General features: G+C 39.8%; 1 protein-coding gene across 2 annotated transcripts in view; it reads right to left on the minus strand.

The window, feature by feature from the left end:
• ITGA8 (integrin subunit alpha 8) overlaps window positions 1-17,463 on the minus strand; it is a 189,862-nt gene that overhangs the window by 132,279 nt on the left and 40,120 nt on the right. For both annotated transcript variants that reach the window (XM_011283614.4, XM_045060942.1), the window contains exons 7-9: window positions 8,727-8,852; window positions 7,569-7,613; window positions 752-795 (exon numbers count right to left, since the gene is read on the minus strand). In XM_011283614.4, the coding sequence (XP_011281916.1) occupies window positions 752-795; window positions 7,569-7,613; window positions 8,727-8,852 (215 nt within the window). The remainder of the gene's footprint in view (window positions 1-751; window positions 796-7,568; window positions 7,614-8,726; window positions 8,853-17,463) is intronic.

The following is a 17,463-nucleotide window of genomic DNA, read 5'->3' on the forward strand; positions in this document are numbered from 1 at the left end:
TCCGTGTTGTTGCAAGCCACCCAGTTTGTGGTCTTTTGTTGTGTCAGTCTTGGGAAACTAACACACTAGTGCAATAGCGATCGATTTTCTTATTTCTGTCGTAGGAGCCGTATGAAAATGCTCAGCCTGTCAGCGACAGTGTCTTCTGCAGTTTGTCCTAGATTACGCACAAGGATCATGCTGGCTTCGTGGGTGGGGACCTGTGCTCCGGTCCCCATGTTCCAATGGGCCCCACCCTTGGTTTAATGCCCAGCTGGTGCTCTCCTGAAATTCTTAATAATTTGAACAAAGGGCCCTGCATTATCATTTTGCACTGGGTCCCACAAACTATGTAGTACATCCTGTACATAGATCAGGAAAAAAAAATCTAACCTCACTTGTTTTGCTTGCAAGCAAGCAAGCAAGCATGGATCTGTAGGGGCTCACGATTAAAAGACATGGTAAGCCACTTAAAAGTTGAATGGAAGTGGGGCGCCTGGGTGGCTCAGTCGGTTGGGTGTCCGACTTCAGCTCAGGTCATGATCTCACAGCTCGTGAGTTCGAGCCCGCATCAGGCTCTGTGCTGATAGCTCGGAGCCTGGAGCCTGCTTCGGATTCTGTGTCTCCCTCTCTCTCTCTCTACCTTCCTCTGCTCATGCTCTGTCTGTCTGTCTCTGTCTCAAAAGTAAATAAACATAAAAAAAGTCGAATAAAAGGGAACATTTCTTTGCATGTAGAAGAAAATATTGTACGATGCATTCTTGGTACTCACATATCCAAAATTCTGTGCTCCTCTTGGAACTCCGGCAACCAGCTCTGGGGATAAAAATATTCATTTAGAAGGGGAATTACATATATTTTTAAGCCACCCAACAAATGAGTTAAAGAGAGTGCTTTTTACGTGAGTAACGATCACTTGAGGAGCTAGAAGTGTGAGGTCACGGGTTTGCATTTTGCTTCTGCTACAGACCACGGAAAACAGAACAGAAGTCATCCTGTGAGATTTCCTGGCCTTCACCACCGGGCTCCAATGTGTTTCTGCCTGCGTAGCAGAAGCCTGACTTCTCAGCTCTGCATGTGATTCGTAAGTTAAACCTTTGAGTCCGATTTCTCCGGCTTTCACCGTGGTGACATCTTTTGTACTAGTGTGAAAAGTACAGCTTCTGTCACCCTCACAGGGCAAAACAAGTTCGGTTACCTAAAGAAAAGCCATCATAAATGATACAAGTCTGGCCCCCTTGCAAGTGTTTGTTGGCAGCAGAATTAGCGGGTGACCTGGCAGCTTAGGGTCCCCCAGAAAGGAAGCGTCGGTAACACAAACAGAAGAGGCAACTGTGGGGAAAAAAGTCCATATAATTCAGGGCACAGTGATCCGTCTCTAGATTCAGAAGACAGTGGTTCTATTCTTGGGTCTGCCATATACCTGGGATGAATCATTCATCCCCACTTTTTCCGGTCACCTGCAATAGTGTGGGAGTTGGGACTGGCTGGTTATCAAAGATCTTTCAGCTCTTGTTTCTACAAATCTAAACTATCCTTTGATTCATTGGGGTTAATTTAAATTTTTAGTTTAATTTAAATAGGAAGGGCCTGGAAGAGAATCCCCTTCTATTTAAATTCCCCTTCCCCTCACCTGCCGTGGAAGGTCTGGCGCGAGTTCTGGCCTCAACTACATCGGATGTGCTATGCTCTGGCAGAGTTGGGTGCTCATGCTGTTAGCGTGAACAATCAAAGAAGGTTCGTTTGGGGGTAGATGTTGGACTTTTCCGCCGTCAATCCACCCATTCAGTCAACAAACATTTATAGGCAACTGGAGTAAAAAATAGTGAGCACATTGGACAAAAATGCCCTGCTCTCACGGAGCTCATGCTCTGGTTGGAAGAGACAGTCCATTTAAAAATCAGAGTTGATGAAATGGCATATTTGAAGGGGGTGAGTATGGTGAGTGGAGAAAAACCGAACAGTAGAATGGTACAGGGGGAAATGGAGGTGGGATGAGAAAGGACTTAGGCCTTATTAGGGCACAACTGGCAGGAGAGGACTTGGCAAGAAAAAGACACTGGAGCCCAAACTGAAGAAAGTGGAGATGTAAATACTATGGAGGTATTGGAAAAGTATGTTCTAGTCAGAAGGTATGGCAACTGCAAACGTCCTGAGGTAGAAGTGTGTCTGGAGTATTCAAAGAATAGTAAAGAGACCAGGGTGGCTGGAGGGGAGGGAGTGAGGAGGAAAGGGGTAGGAAATGAGGTCAAAATCTTATGAATGGAGACTTTTAGGTCATTGTAAAGTCTTGGATTTCAGACTGAAGGAGTTGAAAAATCACTACATCAAAGCAGTTACGTGATCTGACTTCTGTGTCTAAAGGACCACTTTGGTTGCTGAATTTAGAGCAGACTACAGGAGGGCAAGGGGGGAGAGAGAGAGAGAGAGACCAGGTAGGAGGCTACTGCAATAAAGTTGGGGGACTTGAATCTGAGTACAAGCTGTGCCGGAGGTGAGAAATGGTCCGATTCTGGTCCTATTTTGAGAGTTTCGTTAGCAGGTCTACTCATAAATTGGGTATGGATGGGGTGTGAGAGAAAGAGCACAGTACAAGGCTGACTTCCAAGGTATGTGGCTCAAGCAACTGAGAGGATGGTGGACTGTGTTCTGGGGAGAAGGTCAGAAGTGCGCTCATATGAGCACATTAAGTTTGAGAGAGCTACTCAAACAGAGATGTTGAGTACTGAATTGAGGTTCCAGATATTAGAACACATATCCCTGAACCTGGAATTCAGCGTCATCTGGAGAAATACCTGGAACCTGGAACTCAGTAGAAGCTGGAAAAACAATGAGACTGGACGAGGTTACCAAGAACTCAAAGAGGAAAGAAAGAATCCAAGTGTTTAACCCTGGGACACCTCAATGATATGAGAGAAATTAAAGGGGAATCAACAACAGAGAGGGAAGGGGGGAGGGAGAGGGAAGAGGGAGCTACAAGTGTCTGGGAAGCCAAGGGAAGAAATGAGGAGGGAATAATGAATTCTTTCAATGCTCATGATAATCAAGGAAGAGGAGGTACATAGAGGCCACTGGTTTGCTTGACAGGAGCCATTTCAGCTGAGTGGTGAGTTGAAGACGAGAAGGCAGTAGATACAGCGGACAGAGATACAGCAGAGAAGAGTGACAGCTCTTTTGAAGCAGAGTCAATAGGTGCTTGCTGGAGGAGGGAGTGGAGTAACAAATTTACTTCTTAAGGTCAGAGAAGTATGTTTGTACAGTGGTGGGAATGATCCAAAGAAAATCATGATGTGGGAATGGTTGGAGTCCCTTCTCTGAGTCACGAGAGGCAATGGGGTGTGGTGCAAAGTGGAGAGGTTAACTTTACCCAGGGGCATGGACTGCTCAACCATAGCAATGGGAGGGAAGGTGAAGCATGTCCTTGAAGAATAAAACTGGGTTCAGAATAACTAAGCTATCTGGACAGATTTCCAGAAAAGCTATCAGAACCGGTCGCACGCTGCTCAGTTTTCAACAATATTTATTTGGCGTGAATTAAATTGGCATCTAACAACAAACCACCATCAAATATAATGGAGTTGACTGATTCCAGGATCAGGCCTGTCAACCAGAGGAGTCTGAAGGGACTATCCCGTTTGAGATGCATGACGGCCACTACTAAGCCTTCCGCAAACCTTCAGAATTTCATTTAAAAGAAATCAACCATCACACTCAGTAACGTTGAAGTCTGTCACCCCACGTAGTCACAGCACTTAGAAGTTATTAAAGGTCACATTGGGGGCGTCTGGGTGGCTTGGTTGGTTAAGCGCCCGACTTCGGCTCAGGTCATGATCTCACGGGTTGTGAGTTCAAGCGCTGTATCAGGCTCTGTGCTGACAGCTCAGAGCCTGGAGCCTGCTTCAGATTCTGTCTCCCTCTCTCTCTGTCCCTCCCCTGCTCATGCTCTCTCTCTTTCTCTCTGCCTCTCAATAATAAGTAAACGCTAAAAATACATACATACATACATACATACATACATACATACATAAATAGAATGGTTTGGAGTTTTAAGACAAGTTAGAACTATCACTCAACTACAAAAATTCAGTTGGGAGAGAAAATAAGTGACTTTTCTCAGATCCATTTCAATAACTCATAGGAAAACCTTCAGAGATCTCTTAATATCCCTGGCCTTGAAATACATGACCTGGGCATCAACCCCGCCAGCAAGAAGCAAAAAGGAAGCTAGTGTTTAGCGAATGTTTTCCACCCACAAAGACCATGTGCCACAAGCTTTATAATATTTCCATAATTTAACCTCTAAAAAGTAGGCATTCATACCCCTATGGACGTGTGGAGAAAATAAGGTTTAGAAAGGTTCGGTCACTGTACATAGTTGGTGAGCAGTAAGACTCAAGAACTGAGAGCCACGTCAACGTTTTTTCTACCACACCAAATGACTTTCCTAGGATTGGTTAGGGCCATATCACTTTTTTGGTTTTAGCTCACCACGCTGGACTCTACAACAAGAACCAAAGATCTTAACCTTTTTTGAGTCATGAACGCACTTGGGAAATAGATGAAAGTTATGGATCTTCTCATTGGAAAAATTCATATGTATAAAACACCTTGCATATAATTTCTAGGGGTTCAAACCCTGTGAAGTCCATCCATCCCTGTACCACCCGGAATACAAGGATCCCACGTTAAGGGCTTCTAATCTACAGTACATCAGGTCACTCACTAGGTTTCAAAGAACTTCAACTCTTTCCAGTCTGCTTAAGTAAGTAGTGAACATGGGCAGTCTTGGACTTGGTATGGTCTGATGAATGGATCCATTCTGACGAATGGATCACTCCCTGATAGTGCCTTTACTTTACATATCATTTAAAACTTGGATCCGTCTTCTAGATATTTCTCTGATCTAATGGAAAACCACTATGATTTCCTACCATGCTTCCCTGTGATGTGCTGTCATGCACCCCTAATAATTTCCTTGGGTCAGGACTGAATTTTCTCCTGGGGAACTTTCCAACAGGAGTTTAATGCCATGTTTAAAATCATTTGGCATATTTTACAATTTCCTTTGCTAAATCACTGAGTGATTAGAAGATTTGACTTTTCTAAGGTACTAGGAATTTAATTTTATCTCTGATGGACTCTAACCCAAGAATTCTTTCTCATTATAGCTAATATTTAAATAGTATTTGTTATGTATCAGTATTATACTGTTTTATGAATGTAGGATTAGCTCACTTAATCCTAAGAATCCTATGATATAGATGATACTATCATCTTCATTGTTACCATCATCAACACCATCATCCTCCTCCTCAGCATTATTACCATCATCATCATCACCAACATCATCATCATTACCATCACCACTATCTCTCCTTTAGAAATAAAGAAATGGAGGCACTGAGATGTTAGGTAACTAGGTCACAGACCTGGTAGATGGCAAAGTCAGGGTTGAAACCCAAGTGGTCTAGCTCCAAAGTCTATGCTTTTAACTACCACAACAGATTGTCTTTTAAAATCTTGAAGAAAAAAATGTGTGGAAAGAGAGAGCCTTTAAGAATTAGCTTGTATTTAGGGGTGCCTGGGTGACTCAATTGGTTCAGCACCCAACTTTGGCTCAGGTCATGATCTCATGGCTCATGAGTTTGAACGCCATGTCGGGCTCTGTACTGACAGCTCAGAGCCTGGAGCCTCCTTCGGATCCTATGTCTCCCTCTCTCTCCGCCCCTCCTCCACTTGTGCTCTGTCTCTCAAAACTGAATAAAGGTTTAAAAAAATTAAAAAAAAAAAAGAACTATCTTGTATTTAAAAGAAAAATATTCTTTTAAAGAAAAAAAACCACAAAACCTCTGTGTTCAATCCCTACCTCACTGCATAAAGAATGTTTTATTCTCTGTGAATTTCTGCTTTGTAAATCTTTTTGAGATGAAACAGTTAAAAGAGCTCTGGAGCGCCTGGGTGGCTCAGTTGGTTGAGCGTCTGACTCTTGATTTCAGCTCAGATCAAGATCCCAGGATCATGGGATCAAGCCCTACATCGGGCTCCATGCTGAGCTTGGAGCCTGCTTAGGATTCTCTCTCTCTCTCTCTCTCTCTCTCTCTCTCTCTCTCTCTCTCCCTCTGCCCTTCTTCCCTGCTTGTTCTCTCTCTACAACACAATACAATACAATAAGCTCTGATGATTTCCAGGGATGGCCCACATTTCATTTACTCTTAATTCTTTGTGAATTCATTAAAACACACTAGTGAAAAGCAGTTAAGGTTCATATGAAACAAGATGGAAATACTGATTGATTGATGATTCATTCATTCAATAAATATTACCAGTCTTGTATATGATAGGTATTGCCAGGGACTGAATGTTTGTGTACCCTCAAAATTTGTATGTTGAAACCTAACCCTTGATGTGATAGTCTTAGGAGACAGGGCCCCTGGGAGGTGATGAGGTCATGGGGCTTAGATTAGTTTTATGTTTAGAACTTTATCCTCCCACTTACTACAATTGTTTATCAGGTATTTTGTGCTCACCGTTTAATGCCTGTCAGCCCCACTGGGACTATAAACTCTGAGATTGAGGACCATCTGTTCGCCTCTGTGTGTTCAACATTTAACACATAGCCTGGCACATAGCAGGTGCTCAAGAAAAACTGGAAGAATGAATGAATGGCAAATTCCTTAGGAGGGAGAAAAATGAGATCATACAGGAGTTTACAGAAGGAAGTGAAAGAAGGAGATGACGTTTGAAATTGTACTAAAAAAAAAAAAGTAGCATTTGACCTGTCGAAATTAGAGTAGCTACAGATTCAGGGGACGGAAACCAGAGATGGCAGCCATTATAAGGTATAGAGGACAGAGGTGAGGGGCATATATGAGAACAGGAGTTAATTCATTCTGTTATTTTGAGCTTGAGCATGTCCAAAGGGGAAAAGGAAATAATGTAGAGGTGTTGGGTTGGAGCCCGGGAGGGAGTTTAGTAGGGACACGTCCAATGTGAATGTCCAGAAATTAAAGATGGGGGATCTTGACTTTTCAAATGTGATCTGTCACTAATAGCATGGCTTTTGTGTAGGCCATTTTTTTAAGTTTATTTTTTTTTAATTTATTTTGAGAGAGCTATAGAGAGCAAATGGGGGAGGGGCAGAGAGAGAGGGAGACAATACCAAGCAGACTCCCCACTGTCAGCCCAGAGCCCAATGTGGGGCTCAGACTCACAAACTGCGAGATCATGACCTGAACCAAAATCAAAGAGTTGGACACTTAACTGACCGAACCACCCAGGCGCCCCTCTGTGGGCCATTTAATCACCTGTATTTTTCTCATGCATAATATGGGATTATTGGACTTGTTTTTTATTGCTTAACTCGATTTTATAACGATTGACATTCAGTATGATGAAGTTATTTAAGACTTAAAATGCTGTGCTGAAGTGTATTTGGTTTGTTTTTCTACATAATGTTATCATACACATTCTGGGATTCCATTATTATACATTTGTGTAGCAAAGAAAATCACATTTATAACAGGGCTTTTTAGGTCCTTTTACTTTTCCCCGTGCTTTATACATGACTTACATCCAATAATGTCTCTCACCTTGCTCAGAGTCTCCAGTGAATTCCCCAGCAGCAACTGAATATCCTGGGTTAAAGAAAAGGAAAACTAGTCACATGTTTGAAGGCTTTACAAATGAGCTTTATCTAGAAAAATGAAAGAACTGCCATAGTACTGCTTTGGTCAGAAATTTCAACAAACATTGTCACATAAAAGTTTAGGGTTCTGTAATGGGAAAAAACAGTGAAACGAACGCTTCCGTACTAAATCCTGGAAGCATAATCGATCCGCTTCTTCTGAACATGGCAACACAATCAGATTGTGAGGAATACTTCATCATCCCCCTTAAAGAGTAAATGGTGGCCATTGTACCTGAAGGTCGCTGATTCATCAGGATCAGACATGATACTCGGAAAGTATCCTTTGTGCTCAACATTTGCTATTTCTGATCGCCAAGAAGGTATATTTCCTAATTTCTTTAATGATGGTTTTCCACAAATGTCACTTAGCTCTAAAGTGAGGTGAGGTGAAAAACATAACTGCATTTTGCTTCATTTATCAAGCAATCAAAATGCCTATAGGATACTAAAGGTGGGAAACAACTGCAGCACATTGACATCGTATGGTTTCCGCATAATACGTTTTGACAACATTCAAGCAACTGGAAGGTCTTTTGTTGTTGCTCTAAAAGCTGGAAAGGACGGCCAACATGTTGCCCCTATCGCACTGGGCAGCCCCACTAATTCATAGTCTCTACAACTGGCAAAATATTTTATGTGCAAGACACTTTTACAGTTAGTGTTTGATTGCATAACTGGACACTACAGCCTAAATCAAAACATAGAAAGTAACCATCGAAATTCCCCCCATTAAATAAGAAACTGACTTTGGGGCTGAGGCCAATGTTTTATCGTGTGAAAGTCATATCCTTCTAGAGTAATTTATTGAAATTTTTAAAATAAAAAATGGTTGCTGAATTTGAAGCGAGAGTCTGTTACAGAGCCTATAAAACAGGCTGAACCAAAAGAGAAGACTTATATGCCATGGCTGAATTAAAGGAAAGTCCATTCTCAGCTAGTAAGAAAAGAAAATTTGCACAAGCTGCCAAAGAACAGCGGATAGTGAGGAATAAAATTTGCACCTACATTTAATAAGTTTGCCTTTTGAGAAACAACAAATGTGCTAAATAATGAATCTCACCAAGGTAACTGTCATCATAGGAAGCTGGAGCCACGTCTGTCTGTTTCTCTCGAGCCAATTTCCTTAGGATATCCTTGAACGAGTAATTCGCAATGATATCTGCAATACTGGCAGTGATCACCTGACCTGTGTCCAAACAAATGGATGCATTAGCTGAATGAATGCAAGAGGCAGGCCCTCTCTGAGCAAACACAGAACACCTGAAAAACACATACTCCCTTGAAAACAATAATGGAATTGCTTGCGTTTTTGAAGATGAATTTTCCCACCTGCTACTAGAACTGCAGGTAAAGTTGGTTATGGCTGGGTAGAGCCTTCCATTCTGACAGAAGAACCAAAGATCACTACATAATGTTATCTGTCTTCCTGCTGCCTTCACAATACATACTCCCTCTACCTCCAAATGATAAAAATCTGAGTAAAGATACCTGTAGGCAAAACTTATGGATTAAAATTTTAATCTGGAACATTGCAGATAGAAGAAACACCATCTGACTTGGAGATCATCTAGCCAAATATAACCTCATATGGGTGGGGAAACTGAGGCGCAAAGAGCACAAATGCATTCTCTAAGGCCATGTGGTTTTGCTATTACAGTATCTGGCATTACAAACAAGCTCTCCTTTGGCATTCTATTAAGACTTTTTGTAGTCTCACAAAATACAGATTAAATCTAGATACTTAATAAATAGACTATGAAATCTATCACTTATGTTAAAGGAAGGAAAGGGGTGCCTGGGTGGCTCGGTTGGTTATGCGTCCAACTTCAGCTCAGGTCATGATCTCACGGTTTGTGAGTCTGAGCCCCACATCGGGCTCTGTGCTGACAACTCAGAGCCTGGAGCCTGCTTCAGATTCTGTGCCTCCCTCTCTCTCTGCCTCTCCTCCACTTGTGCTCTGTCTCTCTCTCTCTCTCTCTCAAAATAAATAAAATGTAAAAAAAAAAAAAGGAAGGAATTACATAATTTTTGAGCCATTTTTTTATGGTAAAATGTATACAGAGAGCATAAAATTATGACAACAGGAGGCAGTGAGGTCCTGCGAGATCCAGAATTTTAGCAAAAAAAAAAAAAAAAAAGGAATCCAAGGCTGGCAACAATGATAGGGTAAGAACTTTGGCTAATATCTCCCAAATAAAGTCACTATTAAAAGTCTTGAAATATGATTGTATTTGGGGTGGTCAAATATCCAAAAGATAGCCAGCCATTTTCCACAATTTCCATGCATTCTCATATTTATGATGGATATCTAAGGGAAAAGTGTGATCTCATTCTTTTGGGGAGAAAACTGGAGATATGCTTTCAAGAAACTTACATTTAATAGTAATTTTAAAGCCAAATGATTCTTTGGGACTTCACTGATAATTCATAGTCTTTCTGTTTGAAGTCCAAAAGGAATAAAACTATCAAATCTGGCCATAAATATTTCCCAATGACTCTGCCTGAAATGACTGTTCTGATATTAAGACAACGATATTCACACACGTACTTCTGAACAATGTCTGCAGAATTTGCCAATTTTCTTTGGGTTAAGGCTAAATCCCCCCTTTCCTCCTCCTCCATACACACTGCCTTTGCTTTTTTCCTTTAGTTGCTTCTAAAAACATTATAACCTTAAGCCTAAAAAGATTTTTACATTACCTATTACAGATAATGCTTCTATATCTCCTTGGTATGGCTACTTTTCATCAAATCATCTGTATCAAATTTTTTTTCTTTTTTTTTTTTTCTTTTTTTTTTTCAACGTTTATTTATTTTTGGGACAGAGAGAGACAGAGCATGAACGGGGAAGGGGCAGAGAGAGAGGGAGACACAGAATCGGAAACAGGCTCCAGGCTCTGAGCCATCAGCCCAGAGCCTGACGTGGGGCTCGAACTCCTGGACTGCGAGATCGTGACCTGGCTGAAGTCGGACGCTTAACCGACTGCGCCACCCAGGCGCCCCAGATATATATTTTTTTTAACTTAAGGAAAGAAAAGAATTCTCTGAGTGAATTAGAAGCATATCTTTTAAACACATACTTTTTATTTCATAACCACCTACTCCATAAATTATATTGTTTTTCAATCTGCAAAATAATTTTTAAGACTGAAATGTTAATTATTTGATATTCATAGTTGTACATGTATGAATTAAGCTTAACAGTAATTTTACATACCATTTTATCACAAACCCATATCCTGGATCTCTTCTTGGCTTTTTAAAAAGTGTCTGTAGTTTTATATTATTGTATTTTTTTATTTTCACTACAGTGTAGTTAACATATAGTGTCATATAGTTTCAGGTATATGATACAGTGATTCTACAATTCTATACATTGCACAGTACTTGTCAAAGTAAGTGTACTCTTAGTCCCCTTCGCCTATTTCACCCATTCCCCCTCCCCCCTCCCAACTGGTAACCATCAGTTTGCTCTCTATAGTTAAGAGTCTGTGTTTTAGTTTGTCTTTTTTTTAACTTGTTCACTTGTTTTGTTTCTTAAATTCCATATATGATTGTCATCATATGGCATTTGTCTTTCTCTGACTTATTTCGCTTAGCCTAAGTGAAATATGATTATACCCTACAGATCTATCCATGTAGTTGTAAATGACAAGATTTCATTCTTTTTTATGGGTGAGTAATAGTTCGTTGTGTATATACCACTTCTTTGTCCCTTCATCTATTGTTACACAGCTGGGCTGCTTACAGAATTCAGCTCTTGTAAATAACGCTGTAATAAACACAGGGGTGCATACATCTTTTTGATTAGTGTTTTTGTATTCTTTGGTAAATATCCAGTAGTGAAATTATGGGATCATTAGGGTAATTCTATTTTTAATTTTTAGAGGAAGCCTCCACAGTGGCTACACCAGTTTGCATTCCCATCAACAGGGCACGAAGGTTCCTTTTTCTCCAAAGAAAGGATTGAGGATCAACACTTGTTGGTTCTTGTGTTTCTGATTTTAGCTATTTTGACAGGTGTGAGGTGATATTTTATTGTGGTTTAATTTGCATTTCCCTGATGATGAGTGACACTGAGCACCTTTTCATGTGTCTGTTGGCTATCTGGATGTCTTCTTTGGAGAAATGTCTATTCAGGTCTTTTGCCCATTTTTAATTAGATTATTTGTTTTTTGGTATTGAGTTGTAGAAGTTTATATATACATTTTGGATACTAACACTTTATTACACATATAACTTGCAAATATCTTCTCCCATTCAGTATGTTGTCTTTTAGTTTTGTTGATTGTTTCTTTTGCTGTGCAGAAGCCTTTTATTTTGATGTAGTCCCAATAGTTTATTTTTGTTTTTATTTCCCTTGCCTAGGAAACATATCTAGAAAAATGCTGATATGGCTGATGTCAGAGAAATGATGTCAGTGCTCCTCTTCTAGGATTTTTATGGCTTCCGGTCTCACATTTAGGTCCTGGATCCATTTTGAGGTTATTTTTGTGTATGGTGTAAGATAATGTCCAGCTTCATTCTGGAGGAACTAAAAAATACGTGAAGAAAAATGCATTCATTTTTCCAGCATTCATTCATTCATGTAACCTGTCCAGCTTTCTCAGCACCATTTGTTGAAGAAACTGTCTTTTCCCTTTTGGATATTCCTCCCTCCTTTGTCAAAGATTAACTGTCCATATAATCATGGGTTTATTTCTGGGCTCTCTATTCTGTTCTATTGATCTATATGTCTATTTTTGTGCCAGTACCATACTGTTTTGAGTACTGCAGATTTGTGGTATAACTTGAAATCTGGAATTGTGATACCTCCGATTTTGTTTTGCTTTTTCAAGATTGCTTTGGCTAATCAGGGTCTTTTGTGGTTCCATACCAATTTTAGAATTGTTTGTTCTAGTTCTGTGAAAAAAAAAATGCTGTTGGTATTTTGATAGAGATTGAATTAAATCTTTACATTGCTTTGGGTAATATGGGCATTTTAACAATATTTGTTCTTTCAGTCCATGAGCATGGAACATCTTTCCATTTGTTTGTGTTGTCTTCAATTTATTTCATCAGTGTTTTACAGTGTTCAGAGAACAGGCCTTTCATCTCCTTGGTTAAGTTTATTCCTTGTTATTTTACTATTTCTGGTGCAATTGTAAATGGGATTGTTTTCTTAATTTCTCTTTCTGCTGCCTCATTATTATTGTGTAGAAATGCAGTGAATTTCTGTAAATTGATTTTGTATCCTGCAACCTTACTGAATTCACTTATCAGTTCTAGTAGTGTTTTGGTGGAGTCTTTAGGATTCTCTATATATAGTATCTTGTCATCTGCAAGGAATGACCGTTTTTACTTCTTTCTTACCAATTTGGATGGTTTTATTTCTTTTTCTTGTCTGATTGCTGCAGCTAGGATTTCCAGCACTATGTTGAATAAAAGTGGTGAGAGTGGCCATCCTTGTCTTGTTCCTGAGCTTAGGGGAAAAATTCAGTTTTTCACCATTGAGTATGATGTTACCTGTGGATTTTTCATGTGTGGCCTTTATTATGGTGAGGTATAGTCTCTCTAAAACTACTTGGTATAGGGTTTTCACATGAATAGACATTGTACCTTATCAAATGCTTTTTTTGCATCTATTGAAATTATCATATGGTTTTTATCCTTTCTCTTATTGATGTGATGTATCATGTTGATTGATTTGTGAATACTAAATCACCCTTGCATACTGGGAATAATCTCGCTTGATTGTGGTGAATAATTTTTTAAATGTATTGTTGGATCTAGTTTGTTAATATTTTTATTGAGGACTTTTTCATCTATGTTCTTCAGAGATATTGGCCTGTTTTCTCATTTTGTTGTAGTGTCTTTATCTGCTTTTGGTTTCAGGGTATTGTTGTCCTCACAGAATGAATTTGGAAGCTTTCCTTCCTCTTCTATTTTGTGGAATAGTTTGAGACTATGTATTCACTGTTCTTTAAATATTTGTTAGAATTCATCTGTGAAGCCATCTGGTTCTGGACTTTTGTTTGTTGGGAGGTTTTTTTTATTACAGATTCAATTTTGTTTCTGGTTATCAGTCTGTTCAAATTTTCCATTTCTTCCTGATTCACTTTGGTAGGTTATTCGTTTCTATGAATTCATCCATTTCTTCTAGGTTGTTCAGTTTATTTCTCTACCTTCATTTCTGATTTTGTTTATTTGAGTCCTCTATTTTATTCTTTTTTTTTTTTTTTTGAGGAGTCTGGCTAAAGGTTTATCAATTTTGTTGATCTTTTCAAAGAACCAGCTCCTAGTTTCATTGATATGTTCTATTGTTTGTTTTTTTAGTTTCTCTTTCATTTATTTCTGCTCTGATTGTTATTATTTCCTTCATTTTATTGGTTGTTGGTTTTGTTTGTTGTTCTTTTCCTGGCTCCTTTAAAAGGATACAAAGTTAGGTTGTTTATTTGAGATTTTTTTTCTTGCTTCTTGAGGTAGATAATTCTTAGAAGAGCTATTGATGCATCCCAAAGATTTTGGACCATGGTTTTCATTTTCATTTTTCTTCATGTATTTTTTTTATTTCCTCTTTGATTTCTTGCTTGAGCCGCTCCATTCATTGTGTAGTAGCATGGTATTTAACCTCCATGTATTTGAGCTCTTTCACAAGATTTTTTCTTGTTGTTGATTTCTAGTTTGATAGCACTATGGTCAGAAAAGATGCATGCTATGACTTTGATCATTTTGATTTGTTGAGACTTGTTTTGTGGCCTAATATTGATCTATTCTGGAGAACGTTCCATGAACACTTGAAAAGAATATGTATTATGCTCTTGTAGGATGGAATGTTTTGAATCTATCTGTTCTAAATATATCATTCAAAGCCACTATTTCTTTGTTCATTTTCTGTTTGGATGATCTGTCCAAAGTGGCATGTTCAAGTCTCCTACTATTATTGTACTACTATCAATTACTTCCTTTATGTTTGTTATTAGCTGCTTCATGTATTTGGGTGCTTCTATGTTGGATGCATAAATATTTACAATTGTTACATCTTCTTGTGGGATTGTTCCCTTTATGATTATATAGTGTCCTCCTTTGTCTTGTGTTACTCTCTTTGTTTTAAACTTTTATTTTGTCTGTTATAAGTATTGTTATCCTGGCTTTCTTTTCACATCCATTTGTATGATAAATTCTTTTCCATCCCTTCACTTTCAATCTGCATGTGTCTTTAGGTCTGAAATGAGTCTCTTGTGGGAAGCATCTAGATGAATCTTGCTTTTTATCCATTCTGCCACCCTACATCTTCTGATTGGAGCATTTAGTCCATTTATATTCAAAATGATGATTGATAGATTTATACTACTGCCATCTCATATTTGTTTTATGGTTGTTTTTATAGTTCTTCTCTGTTCCTTTCTACTCCTGCTCTGTTCGCTCATGGTTTGACAGCTTTCTTTAGTGATATACTTGGATTTCATTTCTCTTTATTTTTTGTATCTCTATTACTAGTTTTTGATTTGTGGCTATCATTAGGTTTATCTGTAACCTCTTATACATGAAGCTGTCTATATTAAGTTGATATCTGTAAGTTTGAACTCATTCTTAACTCTTTTCCCTCCCAAGCTTTAGATATATATGCTGTCATACTTTCCGTCTTTTTATTTTGTGAATCCCTTGACTGATTTTTATAGATATACTTAATTTTACTGCTTTTTGCTTCCTACTTTTCTTACTCCTACTTAAGGTTGTTCCTTTCTACTCTTTAACATTTCTTGTAGGGCTGGTTTAGAGGTCATGAATTCTATTAACTTTTGTTTGTCTGGGAAATTCTTTTCTCTTCCTCTATTCTGAATGAAAGGCTTGCTGAATAGAGTATTCTTGGCTGAAGATTTTTCTCTTTCAGCACTTTGAATATATCATGCCACTCCCTTCTGGACTACGAAGTTTCTGCTAAAAAGTCAGTGGATGGCTTTATGGGGTTTCCCTTGTATGTAACCGTTTTCTTTTCTTTTGGTGCTTTTATTTTATTTTATTTAAAAAAATTTTTTTTTTCAACGTTTATTTATTTTTGGGACAGAGAGAGACAGAGCATGAACGGGGGAGGGGCAGAGAGAGAGGGAGACACAGAATCGGAAACAGGCTCCAGGCTCTGAGCCATCAGCCCTGAGCCCGATGTGGGGCTCGAACTCCCGGACCGCGAGATCGTGACCTGGCTGAAGTCGGACGCTTAACCGACTGCGCCACCCAGGCGCCCCTCTTTTGGTGCTTTTAAAATTCTCTCTTTATAACTACTTTTTGCCATTTTAATTGCTATTTGTCTTGATGTGGACATTCTTGGATTGATTCTGTTGGGGACTCTCTGTACCTCCTGGATCTGGATTTCTGTTTTCTTCCCCCAGATTTGGGAAGTTTTCAGCTCTTATTTCTTCAAATAAATGTTCTGCCCCCTTTTCTCTCTCTTCTCTTTCTGGGATCCCTATGATGCAAATGTCATTATGCTTGATGGTATTACTGAATTCCCTATGCCCTTTGATTTTGCATTACTTTTTTCCCTCACATGTTCAGCTTGATGGCTTTCCATAACTCTGTTCTCCAGGGCTTCCTCTAGTCTACTATTTATTTCATCTCATGTATTTTAAATTTCATTTATTAAGGACATCTCGGATTGGTTCTATTTTGTGTTTCATATCTCTTTGATAAGGATCATTGATATCCTCCACTTTTTTCTGAAGTCCGTGAGTATCTTTATGATTCTTTCTTTAAATTCTCTGTTGGGCATATTACTTATCTCTGTTTGCTTAGGTGTCTTGCAGTGATTTTTGTCCTGTTATTTCATTTGGGACATATTCTCTGTCTCCTCATTTTGTCTAACTCTCTGTGTCTGTTTCTGTGTGTTAGGAAAGTCAACCACATCTCTTGTTCTTGAAAGTAGTGGCCTTATGAAGGAGAGGTCACGTAGTGCCCCACAGTGTAGTGTCCCCTGTTCACAAGAACCTGGTACTTCAGAGTTGTCTCCTATGTGTGTTGCATGTGCCCTGCTGCTGTAGCTGAGCCACTTTTTCCTTCAGTCCAGTCTTCTGCAGGGGCTCTCTTTGCCTGTTGTGGGCCGTGTTTGGTCCCTGTGCTGTTAGTGGGCCAGTCTGATGCTGCCTTGGGCTTGAGTTGAGTCAGACGAGGCATTTGCAAGAGATTTACTATCACTGAACTGAACAGTACTTTCTCTATATTGTTTTCTGAAAGCTTTCTTTGGTGGGCAGGTCCTTCTGTCAGACCAGCTGTCTGGGGCCACCGTCTGACTGGTGTGTGTGGTTCTCTTTCCCTCTCCCCAGGCCAGGAGTCACTTTGGAGTAGTGCTGGCCCATTAGGGCTGCTTGCACACTGCCAGGCTTGTGGCACCACTCCGGATGTCCTCTGGCCAAGGGTGAGAAAGGGGCGGATCCTCAAAATGGAGGGGGCAGGAGGCAAGGTGTTAGCAAGTGCTTTGCTGGTCCTTTGTGGGAGGGGACCTGCAGCAACTGGGACTGAGGTAGGTCTGGCTGGAGGGGACAGATCTGCTGAAGTGCATAGGGTGGTAGCGGTATTAGCAAGTTAGGTAGTGAGCGGTGGCACGGCCATGCTGGTTCCTGCAGACGGCCATGTTTACACTGGGGGTCAGGGGAGGAAATGGTGCCTGCCAGCTCTTTGGTTTCTGGACAAGTCCCCCAGTGGTCTCTGCTCCTTCAGCACACACTCTGAGTTTAGTAAACAACTCTCCCTTCAGGTATTTTTCAAGATGCTGCTTCTATGCTGTATCTCCACGGGGCTGTTTATTGTACTGTCTCTTTAGG

The sequence above is a fragment of the Felis catus genome, chromosome B4 (genome assembly GCF_018350175.1).
Source record: "Felis catus isolate Fca126 chromosome B4, F.catus_Fca126_mat1.0, whole genome shotgun sequence".
Taxonomy (NCBI): domain Eukaryota; kingdom Metazoa; phylum Chordata; class Mammalia; order Carnivora; family Felidae; genus Felis; species Felis catus.